Source organism: Rattus norvegicus, chromosome 14, assembly GCF_021556685.1.
Source record: "Rattus norvegicus strain SHRSP/BbbUtx chromosome 14, alternate assembly SHRSP_T2T, whole genome shotgun sequence".
NCBI classification, from domain to species: Eukaryota; Metazoa; Chordata; class Mammalia; order Rodentia; family Muridae; genus Rattus; species Rattus norvegicus.
Window position 1 is genome coordinate 86,678,594 of NC_141547.1, and position 16,407 is coordinate 86,695,000.

Sequence of the window (16,407 nt, forward strand, 5' to 3'; positions counted from 1 at the left end):
AAGCCATTGGTGTTTTGTTCAGGAAATTTTTTCCAGTGCCCATGTGTTCCAGATGCTTTCCTAATTTTTCTTCTATTAGTTTGAGTGTGTCTGGTTTGATGTGGAGGTCCTTGATCCACTTGGACTTAAGCTTTGTACAGGGTGATAAGCTTGGATCGATCTGCATTCTTCTACATGTTGACCTCCAGTTGAACCAACACCATTTGCTAAAAATGCTATCTTTTTTCCATTGGATGGTTTTGGCTCGAAAAAAGGAGTTCTTAAAGGGATGAGACCTCTTTCAATGATCAGGAAAATGCTATAATTGTTCTCCCGGAGGCTGAATTTCTTTTATGCTTATAAGGAATCCTGTCTCTTTAATAATGTTTTCTTTTGGTCATTTCTTTGATGCAAGAATCTGTTTCCTTTAAATTAAATAATGGTATTTTCAGTTTGCGTGATAGCTTTGTTAGAGGGATTTTTTAGAACCGAAGAATAAGAAGTGAGAAAGAAGTCGAGTAAAGTAGCTCACACCTATAGTTCTGCACTTGGGATGCAGAGGCAGAGGCAGAGGCAGAGGCAGAGGCAGAGGCAGAAGGATTGCTATAAGTTTGAGATCAACATTGGATACTCAGTCAGTTCCAAGCCAGCACGATCTAATTGGAATGATTTTCTCTTCAAAAACAAAACAAAAGAAACAAACAAACACCCTACAAAATGACAGAGGTATGGATAGACATAAAAATAGACAGAGGGACAGACAGAGACACAGAGAGGCATACTTCACTTCATGGCATACATAAATAGCAAATAAGAATTGGGGAATTTTTAATCCCCCGGAATTAATGTGATTTCACTGCTTCTAATAGACAAAACTGAAGATCCCCTCAACCAAAATGGTAAAGGAGTCAAGGGTCATAAAGGCAGAGAACCACACATCTCAGATTGCCAGTAGTCACAACAGTCCTCTGATGCCGATCTTAATAGAGTTGTCTATTTTGTAACATTTATTTGATGACAGTAGACATTGATATGCTCTCAGAAAGACGATTGTATATGTTTTCTTTCGTTTGAGGTTCTGGGTGAGCAAAATCATTCATGCAACTGTGTATGAAATGAACGTAGAACTAAAGTTGCCTAGGGGACAAAGGGGACTAAGGAGAGAGGAGAGGAGTGAGAAGGGAAGGGCAGTGGTACAAGTTGAAAACACACATATCCAGAATTTCATAAAAATAAAGGACACACACACACACACACACACACACACACACACACACACACACAAACATAGGTACTTATCAAGCAGCAACATGTGAAATTCAGGGATGCCAGCCGGAACTCCAGGCAATGGCATGTGCTTTATTTCAACACTGAATCCATACCTGCCTTTCCACAACACCAGCAGAAACTATGTGTCATTTTCTTGTGAAACGGAACAGATTTGTTTTTTTTCATTAGCTCTTAATTCATCAAGAATCTGCAAACCGTTCTGTTCTTTCTTGGGTCTCATTGGGGACACTGTATTCACAATAGGGCCCCTTTAAAGGGAGAGCAGAGAGCAGAAACACCGCCAGGCTTCTAAGTTTTCTGCACTGTGCAACCAGAAGGCAGACTGGGTCCTTGTTTAGTCCACACAATGTAGATAGAGCTGTCCCAATGCTAATGACTGTGCTAAGCTGTGCTCTTGACTCTTATTTCTATCCTGATTTCTTCAGGGAGTAGAGGCTTGATTACCCGGGTGGTTCCTGCTGAATGATTAGCATATCCTCAGGAGCTTTTACACAGAACAGGGTTGGCTTTGGGCCTCCTGAGTGACCTCTTGTAGCACTATGACTCAGCAGTCACATGGCACCTCTCCTTGTTCATTCCACAAAGTGCAAGGAGGATTCAAGTGCAAGGAGGAATCATTGGGCGACTCAGGGGTATTTTCCAGCCTGCACAGCTCCACTGTTGGAACTTGTGGGTTCCATCCTGGCCTGGATTAGCTATGACACAGAGCTGTGACTTACTGCCTAGAGTGATGTGAGAGTTACCCACAGCTTCATGTAAGAGTCAGCCTGACTCAGGCCTTGGCAGGTGCCGGGATCTCTCTGCTCCTGGCTGTGTAGCAATTGGCAATTCAGTGCCAGTGCCAGGAAAGATACACTATCTGAGGACATTAGGGGACCTGTCCCTCCTCACAGCTCCGGGTTTCTGGAGGATGGAGTTGTCGCGCCCCTGATCAAAACCACCTGCCGCTCCTTCAGTTCAGTTCTTCTCAGGTGAAGGTGAGTCACGGAGGAGTTTCAGGTTTCAGCGGGTGAGGGATCACGCAGGCATCAGGCGTCATCTCTCTGAGCTGAAAGAGACCTCGGGGCACCAGAATGCAAATCTTTCCAGATGCCAGCATCCCTCTGTGGCATCTTGCCAGGCCGTGCCACCATGCTTACTTTAAATGTGGATGCAGAACCTGATGAAATTGTAGTTGATGGCCATTTACTACCAACACAACTCTACCAATACAACTGTAAGGCTACCTCGTAGATGTATGGTCTAGGATGGGCTGACAAAACCATGGGTTCCCATCTGGTGCCTGTGAATGATCTGAGAAGTCCACTCCAAGGTTAATGTTTATCCAGCTTATGGACAGAGCAGCCAGGCAGAGCACATGTGGCCGTGTCCTAGGTTTTGTGGTATGTTCTACTTAGACTTGATTGGTATGCAAGCACTCCACACTGCCTTCCCAGTGTCTTGAATGCCCTCTCAGAGAAAGGAAAGATGATTCTTTCTGGGTGGAAAGGAAGGTCTTTGTTTCTTTTTGTCACACTTGTCCCTCTTCCTGAATTTCTTCAATCGTGGCTGGTTTCGATATTCAGGCTTGCCCTTGGTCAGTTCTCTAAGAGCAGACATATGGGATAAGAGATTTCACAAGGACTTGTTCTGAGAGGAAATTAGTAAAGGACATACTCACATAGTCACACAGATGTACACGTGGTTACACATCCTGCTTGAAACCTTGTTCTTCGTCCTTTGGAAGGAGGGACTAGAGATGGAGAGTCCAGTCAGTCTTGTTCCCTTATGTCTAAGAAAGCTAGCCATTTGTTAATGATATTGTGGCAACCACTTTACAGGGAGCAGAATGTAGTATCTGTCTATGCTGACATATAACATTGTCATGACAACCAAAAGCCATGTTGAGTAGAGTATTGAGGAACATTTAAGTTAGCAAAGATAATAGAATTAAAAATGCTGTTACTGTCATGCCATCAGGGTTCAGGACATGGCTGGTGGAAGTATGTCTCTGCTGTAGGCCTTAGATGGGCACACCCTCTCCTGGCACTGGCCTAGCTCGCCTGCTTTTTCTCTCTGTCTGTCTCTGTCTCTCTCTCTGTCTCTCTGTCTCTCTCTGTCTCTCTGTCTCTGTCTCTGTCTCTGTCTCTGTCTCTGTCTCTCTCTCTCTCTCTCTCTCTCTCTCTCTCTCCCTCTCTCATTGATTCCAGGTTGCACCATCACTGTATAAGAAGACATTGGCTGCTTCTTCTGCTCCTGTCCCCACTGCTGTGACTAAGCCACTCACATTTGCATTTCTTTCTTGCTGTGATGGGTTGGATTTATTATGAAACCAATAGTTTTTATTATCATTATTGTTTTTATATTGTTGTTATGGTGGTGGTGATGTGTGTGTGTGTAACAGAGTCAGAGATTGGTGTATGGTGTATCCTACCACCCTCTCTCTTCACATCCTTTTTGAAGCAAGATGTCTTAATTTCCCCAAAGCTCACCGAATGTCTAAGCTGGTGGCCAGTAGTCTGCTGGTAGCACTCTTTCTGTGCCCCTCTTTCTATCCCTCAGCAATGGGATATAGGCTTGTACCACTACACTTGGATTTTTGTCTGAGTTCAGGTACTCACATCTGGACAGCAAACAGTTTACTCACTGAGCCTTCCCCAAGGTCCACCAGCCAGCTTCTCTTAGCAATGTCCTGTGACAACAGTCAGGTTCATCCAGGGGTGTAAGTCCCCAGAGATTATTATGCGGCGAGATTGGGTTCCAAACACGGAAACTATCTCTTGCTAACATCAGTGGGTGACCCTGTAGAGCCACAGGGAGAGCTGAGATCTGCTAACACCCTGTTCAGTTGTTCTGTGGCCAACTTTGTGGTTGCTGTTTTTGTTGTACATGGAGGCTTCTGGGTGGTCTTCAGCTCCAACTTGATGCTCTCATTATTTATCCTATTTATGAGCTTTTCACAGCTGTATCTTGACCTGACTCTAAGATGTTAGGGTTGGATTGTGAAGCTGTGAGATGGATTTGGGGATATGGTCGCATGGCTCTCATGCCTTCTCAAAAATAAACAGGTACCAACTGTAATGTGTTACTTAGATTCACTTGCTGCTCCTAGATTAAAATACAATTTGTTTGGCTCAAGAATAGAGGCAATGTAACTTTAGAAGAGACTATGAAATTTAGAAGCTTGGGTAATACAATTCTTTAGGTAATAATTTCTACTACTTCAAAGTAAAATAGAAAAAAACCAGAATAAATGGAGATTCCCATACTGAATCAGTAATTGCCATACCTACCTTTGGGGGCAGGTTAGGCTATGTGCTTGGTATCAGTCGCTGAACCAATTATCAATGGGCGAGTGACGATTGACTTCAAAGTTTAGTTGGTGGCTTCCAGCTAACTAAACAGCTATTGTGTTTGTCCTGGGTTCAGAATTTGGCTAGGCTTGCCTGGGTCTCACAGACAGCTGTGATCATCTGGAACTGTAATGACCAAACAGTAGTCACAAGCCAAATGTGGAAATTATGAATTCACTGAAAAATTAATGTAAGTTCTTTAGCTATGGCACTCACATACTCAGTGCTTCCCAGATCACTAAGAAAGAAAGCCACCAAACAAAGCAATCCTCATTATTGTACAGAATTCCACAGGGCAGCCTTGGCTAAGAGGCCTGGTGAAAACTGAAAGCTCAGAACACCTTCTGTCTATCTGGTTGGTTGGTGATACTTGCCTCTTTTTATTTTATGAAGAGGAACTTCAAAAACAGAAATGAGAAGATAAACTTCAATGCCCAAGAACCTCTACTAACATCCAGATATTCCTGCCTTACAGGCAATCAGTTCACGGTTCTCTGCCTAGAGCTTACAAAAGAGGAGCTGAACAACATATCATAGAAGGCATAACTCACTGGAGGGCTGTCATAGCATACCGGACAATAAGATCTGCATGCTTTTCTGAGTAAGTAGTTATTTTTATTGAGCATAGTATTGTTTTTGAAGTGTTTTTAAGTTCATCATTCTATCCTGAAATTGTGACACTGGAGGCAACAGAAGCAGAACTTGAAAACATCTTACCTTATAGCTCTTCTACAGGTACATACACACACAGAGACACACACACAGACACACACACACACACACACACACACACACAATTTTGCACTTGAACTTGCAAATGCACCATCAGCACAGACTATACATGAACACAGATTATACAAAGTGCAATATAGCACTTTGCTATAATTCAGCAAAAGATTTCATCGTTACTTACCTGCTTCTGTGCCTTGACAGTGGAATTAATAGTCAATAAAATGCTTATTCAAAGAAATAATATGTATAGACACACAAGATGAGAATCATAATTTTACATTCATCACAAGGAAAGGAAAGCTCAAAACAATACATAGGAAATAAAGTTAAATGGTACATAGAAAAGAAAAGTTAGTATTAAGGGTAATCCAGCAGTCTTATAACAAGAGCTTCTTCTGTAGCAGTGGTTCTCAACCTGCAGGTTGTAACCCTTTTGGGGTTTGAATGACCCACTCATAGGCATTGTATATCAGATACCCTGCATATCAGATATTGACATAGTGGTTCAAAACTGCAGCACAATTACAGTTATGAAGTAGCCACAAAAATAATTTTATGGTTGGGGTCACACTAGCATGCGTCATTAGGAAGGTTGAGAACCACTATGTGGCACTTTCTGACATGCTCTTGTGTGGGTTTAGGTCCACAGATGCCAACAGTAAGCAAGGTGGGCAAAGATACAGTATTTGTAGAGAGGAAACAGTGCTAAACTTAATAAGAAAATAAGTGCTATGATAGATTAGGGGAGACTAGACAAAGCTTAATGGAGTTCTGACAATTGGAGAAATTGGAACTGAGTTTCTTTCCATGTGCAGGATAGGATCTTTAGGAGGTAGAATAAGCCTGCCCAGCATAGGTCCTAGGAGAAGGAGATGGTTATGGAAGTCTAGAGATAGATGAGGAATCTATGTGGAAGGGGAGAGGTCAGGATTCTCCAGGCAAACAGAGTAAAATGGATGAATGGAGAGACAGGTAGATAGAGGGCATCTTAGTTTCTTTTCCTGTTGCAGTGATAAATGACTGTGGCCAAAGCAACTTGAGGAGAAAAGGGTTTACTCTGACTTATGGTGCAAGATTGCAGTCCATTACAGTGGGATACAGGTGAAGTGGAAATTTTTGGTTTCTTTGGAGACTTGGTTGTGTCATGTGATATTTTCCTGGAAGCTGTCATATGAGAGGATGTTTTGCTGAAGCAGACATATGAGAGTATATTTTGTTGAAGCTGATGCTTCAGAGGACATGTGATGTTGGAAACAGTACAAGTATAACCAACAGACAGTGAACGACACTCTTGCATTGGTTCGCCTTGCAACACTTTGCTGGTCTTTGTTTGTCAGAACTTGTGGAGGGAAAAGCACCAAAGAACTTCGTGGTATTTTGGCTGCTCCTTGCCACTTCAGTGGATGCACACCAAGTCAGTGGAGCCTTGTGGTTTCTGCTGGATTGAACTGCTGCTACTGATTCATGTTCGGTGTTTGCCAATTGGACTGGACTGCCACTACTGATTCATGGGAAGAACTACTTCTAAGCAGGTCCACATCTTGTTTCCTATTAACCTTTCTTCTCTCCTACCTTTGGTCAGTGGATTAGAAGGGAGGTTGAAACATTTAACATCCCTAATTAAAGCAGGTTTTGAAAAAGATATAAGTCTGCACACAGGAGCTTGAAGCTCCAGACACACAGTATTCACTGCGAGAAAGCTTTCTAGCTGAGCATCCCTAAATAGAATCTACAGTCAACTTTCAGAAATGCTTATGGGATTTTTTTAACATACAAATTGAGCCTCAACTGTCTGCATAAGTGTGGCCAGCCCTTTTCCAAGTTAGAAACTTCCCTCTGGAGAAGGTGTACAGCCAATAGATGCGTCTTAATGTCCATCTGTATCTTTTCAATGACCTTTTCACTTAATCATTTTGTTAAAATCATCTTCTCACACCAGTTACAAACTCTTTAGATACTTACCATCATGTCCACAGAAAGCTGTCTGCATACTAGGTCTTGGCAAGCACACATTGTATGTGTGTGTTCAATATAAACAATTCAAATGTGTGCTTGTGTGCTCCTGAGTATGTATATTTGAGGGAATCATGTGTGTGTCATGCATGAGAATGTGTGTGTATCTACATATTGTATATGTTGGCATCCTCAATTTTTTCTTTTTTATTGGATTTTTTTAAATTTACATTTCAAATGTTATTCCCTTTCCCAGTTTCCTGGATATAATCCCCCTATCCCATCCTTCTCCCCTTCTTCTATAAGGGCATTCCCCTCCCCATCCATCCCCTGCCCCACCCCCGACAATTCCCTCACCGGGGGTCCAACATTGGCAGGACCAAGGGCTTCTCCTTCCATTGTTGCCCAATAAGGCCTTCCTCTGCTATATAAGCAGCTGGAGCCATGGGTCAGTCCATGTATAGTCTTTGGGTAGTGGTTTAGTCCCTGAGACCTCTGGTTGGTTGGCATTGTTGTTCTTATGGGGTTGCAAACCCCTTCAGCTCTTTCAATCCTTTCTCTAATTCCTCCAACGGGGGTCCTGTTCTCAGTTCAGTGGTTTGCTGCTAGAATTTGCCTCTGTATTTGACATACTTTGGCTGTGTTTCTCAAGAGAAATCTATATCTGGTTTCTGTCAGCCTGCCCTTCTTAGCTTCGTCAATTTTATCTAGTCTTGGTGACTGTATGTATATGGGGCACATATGGGACAGGCTCTAAATGGCCATTCCTTCAGTCGCTGCTCCAAATTCTGCCTTCATATCCCCTCCTATGGATATTTCTATTCCCCCTTTTAAGATGGAGTGAAGCTTCTGCACTTTGATCATCCTTCTTCTTGAGCTTCATATTATCTGTGTATTGGGTGATTCAAGCTTTTGGGCTAATATCCACTTATCAGTGATAAACAAACCATGTATGTTTTTCTGTGATTGGGTTACCTCACTCAGGATGATATTTTCTAGTTTAATCCATTTGCCTATGAATTTCTTGAAGTCATTGTTTTTGATAGCTGAGTAGTATTCCTGAGGTTTAATCATTTGCCATGTATGCTCATGCCCATGCCTGACCTCTTTGTTTTGAATAGCCTTGTTAGGATGAGTGGTCCAGTCTCTATATTCTCATGTTCTATAAGAGGCTCTGCCAATCAATGCTTCCAATCATGATTGTGTGCAGTGTCCAGATGGTGCATGTGGGGAACGAAGAGGAACATACAATAAGGTAGGGTACTCTATGTATGGGACATGTGGATATGGATGGTGGGGACTCTGGTCAGGAGTAAGATTCTGGTAATCATGCACATCTAAGACAGCAAAGAAAAACTCAGGTGCATGGGACAGCAAGACTATTCCTTGATGAAATACTGGTGATTTGTGTTGCGCCTTTAGCCTCTATCTAGTCCCACAGAAGCACTTGCAGCCCAATTCTAAGACACACTCTCCACAGGCACTAATATACATTGTACAGGACCATCTTACTTCTGACATGTTTTCATCCATTTCCAAGAAATGACTTAGCATGTGCCTCCTTGGGTTTCAAACTAAATTTGTTTATGAAAAGTTAAATTTATGTAGAGGGGGAACACAGAAAATGATTTAATTCTTTCTCTCAAGAGATTGGAGCCTTGACAAGACTGAACTGAAAGACTGCATGGAAAGTTTCCCCACTGTGGTTGTCAAGCATATGAACACAGAAGCTAGTAGGGCCCATTCTCATCACACTGCAAGGATGGACATGGCTTCATTGAGAGAAAAGCTGAAGCAAGGACAGTACCCGAGGCTACCAGGAGAGCTCACTGCCCCAAATTAACAAGTCCTGACAAGATCACTTGCACAGACATAGCAGAATACCCTCATGCCTTTTTTTCCTGATTGGCTTCTTGGTATTGAGTTATGTAACATTAATGACATTTTCTAAGGTTCCTACATGCTGAGCACTCCATAGCTTTGTGTCAGGGGAAGGATTTGGTATAGTGTTAGGAGGTGATGGGATAGTTTCTAAGAGAAGTGACTTAAAGAGAAGTTGGGAAGGCCCAGAGTGCAATAGTTCTCTGTCCTTGTTCTGAATGTGTAGATGCAAGGAAACAATGACCACATGGCAAAGTGGGAGGGAAGAGAGAAATTACTTTCTAATGTCTGGGTCCATGATGTCATCTTTTGCTGTGATGGGTAATGTTCACTGTTACCTTGACAGGATGTAGAATGGGCAGCAAGAAAAACCTCTGAAAATGAGGTTTGAAACATTAGGATGTTTCCAGAGAGATTTAACTGAAGTTGAAATAGATGTCTTGCTCGTGGGAAGTGCCATTTTTTGGGCTGAGGTCTTGGACTGAATGAGAGAATGAGAATGGTTGCCTCCTGTTCCTTCCACTGGGTTTGCTCCACCATGATAAACGGTGCTCTCAGATTGTGTGCTAGCATGAACTCTTCTTTCTGAAAATTGCTTCTGTGGAGGGTTTTGTCATAGTAATGACAAAATTAATTCATACAATATCTAATGGTATTTAATAACTTATGTTTCTTTTTGTTCAGAATAATGAATACATGGTCATTCTCACTCAGCTCTCCCCTTGGTTATTTTATAGATTCTGTGGAAAGCATAATAGCAGAGATTTTTTTGTACAAAAATTATATAAAAATAATGTATTATTTTTATGTTTTATTATATTTTATTATATTACTGTGTTCTATATTCTATATTATTTTTGTATTATATGTTAAATATAACACATTTCATGTATGTTATGTGTTACAAGTTATATGTAATGTATGTTATGTGTTATGTTTTAGATGTTATTTATTGTATATTTATATTATATTGCATATTATATCAGAATATATTAATTAATATAATTAGTATTAGTATACTAGCATGTATTATACATTAATGCATATCATATTGTATAAGATATAATATTATATATAATATTATGTAATATATGTATCATTTATTAAATATATCAAATTATATAAATTATATATTATATTATATAAATATGTATATTTTATATAATAGTTATTTTGGATTACAAGTTTTTTTCCATTATGCAAGGAGTATAGTAGAGAACAAGTGGAGCTTGCTTCAGGGTGTCCTGAAAACAGAGAAAGAAAGAGAGAACAAGAGAGAGGGAGAGAGAGAGGAAGCACAGAAGAATGGGGAAAAGTCTCTGCTAACAGAGTTCCTTTAGTGTTCATTCCTGGATTACTTAGTGGCTAGTGCTGCCCACCTTCAGAGCAGGTCTTCCTTTGTCATTTGTCTCAGGAAATGCTGTCAGGCATACTCAGAAGTATTCTTTATTTATTTCCATAGCATATCTCAATTCTGTCAAGTTTACAATCAATATTAATACCCACAAGCTATAAAATTTGTATACATTTTCTAAAAGTGACTTCTTTTTAGCTCTTCTGTTGTTCTATAGCAGAGACCTTAAAGATCTGTGGGTGAGGATCTTTGATATTGGGAAAAATGTTTTATTGGATTCTAGGAGCCTTGTCTTTGCCTCTTCCACTTGTTACCTCTGTGATCAAGAATCACTCAGTATGTCCACAGTTTAGTTTCCTTATTTGTGCAATGAGATGATAGACTGTGGCATCTGTGAGTTTATTTTACTAAGATTTATATACATTCAGTTCTCTAGAGCAATCCATGAGAATGCACTGGTAGGGGTGAGGAATCTTCAGAACCCCGGTCCTCTGCAAGGCCAGCCAATGCTCCTAACCACTATGCCATCTCTCCAACTTTCGATGGAAATTTTACTAAACACATTGAAAACAAGGCTTGGTGTTGTTAAAGTTGGATTCAAATTCAAATTGGAGAATGCTAATGAATTGTCAAGACTTGAGATTTCAAGGGTAAAATAATGAATTTTTATTGTTTTATCATGAAACTAAAGCCCTCATTCACCTTTGTCCTTAGGACTGATGATATAAGAGTAATGCCCCGCAATCTGCTCTTTGGACTGTGGTTTTTGCTCTACATCGGGATTTCTTAGGGTTAACACTCTTGGATTATAGAAATGTCCCTCTGCCTTGGGGACAGAGAGGTGCCGAGTGGCCATCAGTGTGTCCTTTGTCTCTTCTTCCTAACCTGGTAGTGCTCCACGTAGCATTGGTATGAATGGGAGTTCTGGAAAATCTTCAGTGAGCTGTCATGTCAGGTGTTCTTAGGGAATATTCAAATGGCAGGCCCTGTGACCAGAGTTGTGTTGTGTAAATGTCTGACTCACGTACTGTCCAGTAGCCTAGTGGCTATGCTAACAACAAGGAGACAGACAGTGAGAGTTTCAGTAGTTTGCTCCGGGTTACTAATAGAAGTCACTAACAGCATTTTAAAAAGAACTCATTGAGCTTCAGGGGTTGAGAGCATGTGCAGCTCTTCTAGAATATCTGAGTTCAATTTGCAACCACCCCACCACCACAGGCTCACAATTGGCTGTAACTCCACCTCCAGTGGTTTCAGCACCCTCTCTAGCCTCTGTGGGCACTAGCACATCTTTCTCTCCCTCTCCCTCCCCGTTCTCTCTCTGTCTCTCTCTCTGTCTCTCTCTGTCTCTCTCTCTCTCTCTCTCTCTCTCTCTCTCTCACACACACACACACACACACAGAGAGACAGAGACAGAGACAGAGAGACAGAGATAGACAGATAGACAGAGAGGGAGTAGTAAGAGAGAAAAAGAGAGAGAAATAAGAATAAATCTTTAAAAAAATAACCAGCATGTAGAATGTCAGAGCATGTCTATATTAGTGTTCCTGCCTTTTTTCTTATCTCCCTAGCTCTGACTACCATGAGGAGCTATGTCAGAACTGTGGAATTTAGTGGCTCATTTGTCTGCTTCTCTCTCATAGATTATGGTGTGCTATGATGGGCCTGTACAGAGTTTGTGGTTCTTTATTCCTGCTCCTTTGCCCTCATTTCTGAGCACCCAGATCTCTGTATACATTACTCCTCTTCAACAGATTAGAATTCATATTGGCTTGTTCCTCATGGCCTTCCTAGAGATGCAGCATCTTGCCTCAGATCAAGTCATCCACTGGGCTTTCATGGCATTAAGCTGCAAAGAGAAGACTATACTCTAATTGAGTGGAATTCCATCAAGAGTTTTAATATCAAAGACCACATATTTCAGGGTTACAGGTCAGATTATACTCTTGGTCATCCAAACAGAAGCCCTATGCTGTGATTTGACGTTTTCTGGAAGGAAGATACTGTCAAGAGCAGTGGTGGGGAAGGCACGAGCTAGTTTGCCTCAATGGCCACATGCTCTCATGCCTCATGTTGCTGTTCCCCTAAGTCTGTCATTTTAGAATAGGGATGAGGACACCTGTTTTAGAGATTCACAGAGAAGCAGTGCTAAGAGGAGGTAAAGCACTGGAATCATTAAGGAGGCAGCACATTTTGGTGGGGATGGAGAGGAAGGAGCTGCTCGAGAAAGAGAAGGCATGGATGGAATACATAGGGAGGGAGGCTGAGATCATGAAGAAAGGTTGGGGGATCCCCACAAGTCTCCCATTGGAACTGAAGATGCTGCTATGCAAAGACACACACACACACACACACACAATTTAAAACATGTAGATATGTATGTGAGGGGTAACACAGAAGACAATGGTTTTCTGACAGCATGATTATTTTTAAAGTTTTAATTTACCAATAGAACTTCTAGAGAGCAAGGAGATAACATGGGCTCTGTCAATTGACTCTTAAGTTTGACTTTCAAAATATTTTCCCTCGTGATTTCTTTTTGAGACAGGGACTCACGAAGTTGTCCCAGCTCCACTTCACCCATGCAGAGATGCAGATATTGAAAGCAGCGCCCTTCGCTGAGTTCACACTTGAACGTCTTCAGCCTTGCATCATGGATACAGTACCAGCATGAACTCTCTTGCACTATATTGGGATTGCAGAGGCCTACAGCTTTTTCTGGGGACCTCCTGGAATCTCTGCTGCTCCACCACACAGACACCCATTGTCAGACTGGTCACTCTCTCACGAAAACTTAGCTGGCACATTCCTTTTTATAACTAACTTTGGAAGATGACTAACCTGTGGATGGGGGACAAGAGGAAGGGAGTACTGAGGGTCTATGCATTTGGATATCATCCTTGCTGTGGGTGAAAGGGTACAGATTTGAATACAGTTCTTTCTTTAAATCTCAGCCCCCTGTTTCCCACATATATCTAGACCATTAGTTTCCTGTTTCTTGATGTCCCAAAGGTCTACGCCACCACATGTTCACTATGATAGATCCAGAAATGACTGCAAGAGTCTTCTTACTGTATCCATGCCAATAGCCCTATGTTGCTGCAACTCTTCCCACTGTGAAGCAGATTCTCTTTTCCCATCACTGGGTTGGGGTGGCTGGCACACACCCCGACTGTAAAATGGAGAAGGGACTTGGTATAGGCTTAGTCAGGCCTCTCTGATGGCTGCTTGTTTGTGAACTAGACTTATTCATCTGGGAAACCAGATCATGTGGAGCAAATGTGACCCCCAACCCCAGATGAGGACCTTCTATATCAAGTTGCCTCTGTATGATGCAGCTGCTGACTACAGATGTGAGCCAGCCCAATTACAGCTGAAAGAACCACACAGCTGAGCCCAATACTGCCCACCGCATCCCAAACCATAAGGTAACAAACCTTTGTCATTAACTTTTTTTTTTTTGAGTTCAAAGTAGATTTCATTTATGTGCTTTTCAGTCATTACACAATGTACAGACATGATCCACTGAATAGTTTATGCTCCACACAAATGGTTAAACAATGATTTATGAAATACTAAACAAAAAGCTTCTAGAAGCAGAGTATCGTTTCCTGCCCCCTCCCCCCAAAAAATCAGCTTCAGGCATACATTTGTGTTTATGTCTATTCCTTGAGAATGTTACGTTAGCAGTGCATAAAGTTTATTCCATAAAAAGAGCTACAAGAGAATTCGATTTTCAAGAGACTCGATGCATTGTGCTTTCAGAAAAAATTCCCAAGAGGAAGATCAGTTGCTGTGACAACAGTTAAACACACAGACGTGAGACGCCAGAGAACACTGTCAAGAAATGGAAGTCATTGTGCTTAGGGGGCTTTTTTTTTTTGGTAAATTTACTTGAATAAATAAAAACTTAAAAAACGTCCCAGTGACTGATATAAAATAGACACAGGTATTTAGGGCTTTCTCTACTTGGCTTAAGAGTTTGAAAGCGAAAAAAAAAAAGTCATGTCCTCAGAAACTAATTGTCATCTGACATTCCTAACCAGGGTGAGTCACTTACACTCAGGCAAGCAAGGGACTTGGGAGAAAACCAAAAAGTGATTTTCCCCTTAATACATTAAGGATTAACCAGAAGTAAAACCAGGATGAACCAATTAATTTTAAAAATGCCTACCTTTCTTTAGAACTCTCAGGCCAAATAGGGAAAGCAATCTACTTCTGTGAGGGGCCTGTTCTCTGAACGACAGCCTGTCCTGAAGTTCACGAGATAATTTTAAAACATCTTGTCTTCTGTCACGAGTCCAGGGTAAGCATGATCCCTCAGTAAGTACCTTATGTTTCCAACCCCCTCACACACTGACTATAATATATTCGCTTAAGAAACCTGGCAGCAACTCCTTGTAATGCTAGGAGGAAGTCTATGATTTACATAGTAATGTCGGTGCTTGTGTCTAGGCAATGTCACTTTATGTTCAATCAGCTCAGTTGCTCATATAGGCCTTAAACTTTGAAGGACCCATGACCCTTATCAAAGTGACTTCGAAATGAAAAGAAGAACAATAACATTGAACTAAAGTTATTTGCATAATAGGTATAGAGTTTAAAAGAATGTCTTCAAATAATTTCCTAGATATCAATCGCTCAGAAGTATCTTTGTTGTCTGTAACATAAAGTGCTACAGTCCTTCAAATAAAATTATAGACTAATTGAAAATATATATTATACATTTGCAGTTATTTATAATCATTCCATAATTTGTAGTGTGTTAATGGAGTGGAAGAGATAAAAGGCAGTCCACATTCATATTTTAAGATAAATTTACTTCAGAAGTCAGTTTTAATCCTTGTTCATGTTCTAAGTATAGCCATTGTGATAAGACCTAAGATATAAGCAGCCACTAATTTTTGATTCACACTTAAGTGGAGGTAGAGAGGCACCAGCGATTCCATATCCCCTAGAGTAGGCAGCATCAGGGCCGCAATACATACCACTCCCAGGAAGACAGTTAGCAAACTAGGTCCTGAAGAGACTGCTCTGTTTTCTATAATCCAACCAATTGGGAGGCAGAGGCAGGAAGATGGCTTAAAATTCAAGGCCAGGCTGGGCACTACATAGTGAGTTGCAGGCAGTCTGGGTTTCATACCGAGACTCATAGTTAGCCTTGAAATTCCAAGCTGGGCATGGCAGCCCACAGCATTAATTAGACTTGGGAAACAGAAGGGGCAGGAAATCAGGAGTGACTTGGGTCTTCTTGTCAAACAAGTTACTCTTGGTAACAGAGTCAAACCTTGTCCTGGTTGACAGGACTGCTCAAAAAATACACTCTCGGTTAAGTGCTCCTTTATTCTCTTCTCCTCTTCTTCCTTTTGTTGTTCTTTCGCAGATGGGAGAAGAGTAGCAATAACCTCTTTCCTTCCTAAGGCTTTCCTCTGGCTTTGTTCCGAAACCTGGAGACGGAATTTGTCTATCACACCATAGTGACACGATCGAACATCTCTATGACGAATGACAATATCCACACAGCACTGTGGCTTCACTGCACCAGCAGCATCAATGACAACATACTTATTTGGAGTCGTACACAAAACTTTGAACTTTAAGGCAAACTCATAGGGATTGTACAGAGTCAACACTTGCTTATGTGTTGACTGATCATCTGCATAAAATATTAGCTCCGTGGGAAACACAAAGACAGGAAGATTCCCTTCCACTAACTCTGGTTGTCTTTTTTGTTGATGCATTGGCACTGTATCCCCCTTGCTGCAGCTTCTGTCTTTACAGTCTCAAGTCTATTTTGGACTTTCTTAGATTCAGTTAAAAACTCCAAAGCATTTTGGCAATCTCAGCAACACTGGCTCCTCGGAAAGCAGCTGCGACTGCTCCCTG

At 41.3% G+C, this 16,407-nt stretch overlaps 1 protein-coding gene and 1 long non-coding RNA gene across 4 annotated transcripts in view; one reads left to right on the forward strand and one right to left on the reverse strand.

The window, feature by feature from the left end:
• The first annotated feature begins 2,099 nt into the window (after positions 1-2,099).
• Positions 2,100-16,407, forward strand: part of LOC148001441 (uncharacterized) — a 29,926-nt gene continuing 15,618 nt past the window's right edge. The window contains exons 1-4 of one of the 2 annotated variants that reach the window (XR_015637116.1): positions 2,100-2,246; positions 5,077-5,202; positions 6,671-6,865; positions 8,408-8,541. This is a non-coding gene — a long non-coding RNA (uncharacterized LOC148001441). The remainder of the gene's footprint in view (positions 2,247-5,076; positions 5,203-6,670; positions 6,866-8,407; positions 8,542-16,407) is intronic. The other variant, XR_015637117.1, reaches the window with a different exon arrangement.
• Mospd1l1 (motile sperm domain containing 1 like 1) overlaps positions 13,994-16,407 on the reverse strand; it is a 2,432-nt gene continuing 18 nt past the window's right edge. The window contains exons 1-3 of one of the 2 annotated variants that reach the window (XM_087584578.1): positions 15,809-16,407; positions 15,510-15,562; positions 15,237-15,400 (exon numbers count right to left, since the gene is read on the reverse strand). The exon at positions 15,809-16,407 is cut by the window's right edge and continues 18 nt beyond it. In XM_087584578.1, the coding sequence (XP_087440704.1) occupies positions 15,329-15,400; positions 15,510-15,562; positions 15,809-16,262 (579 nt within the window). In that variant the 5' untranslated portion in view covers positions 16,263-16,407 and the 3' untranslated portion in view covers positions 15,237-15,328. Of the gene's footprint in view, positions 15,563-15,808 lie in introns of both variants that reach the window. The other variant, XM_087584577.1, reaches the window with a different exon arrangement.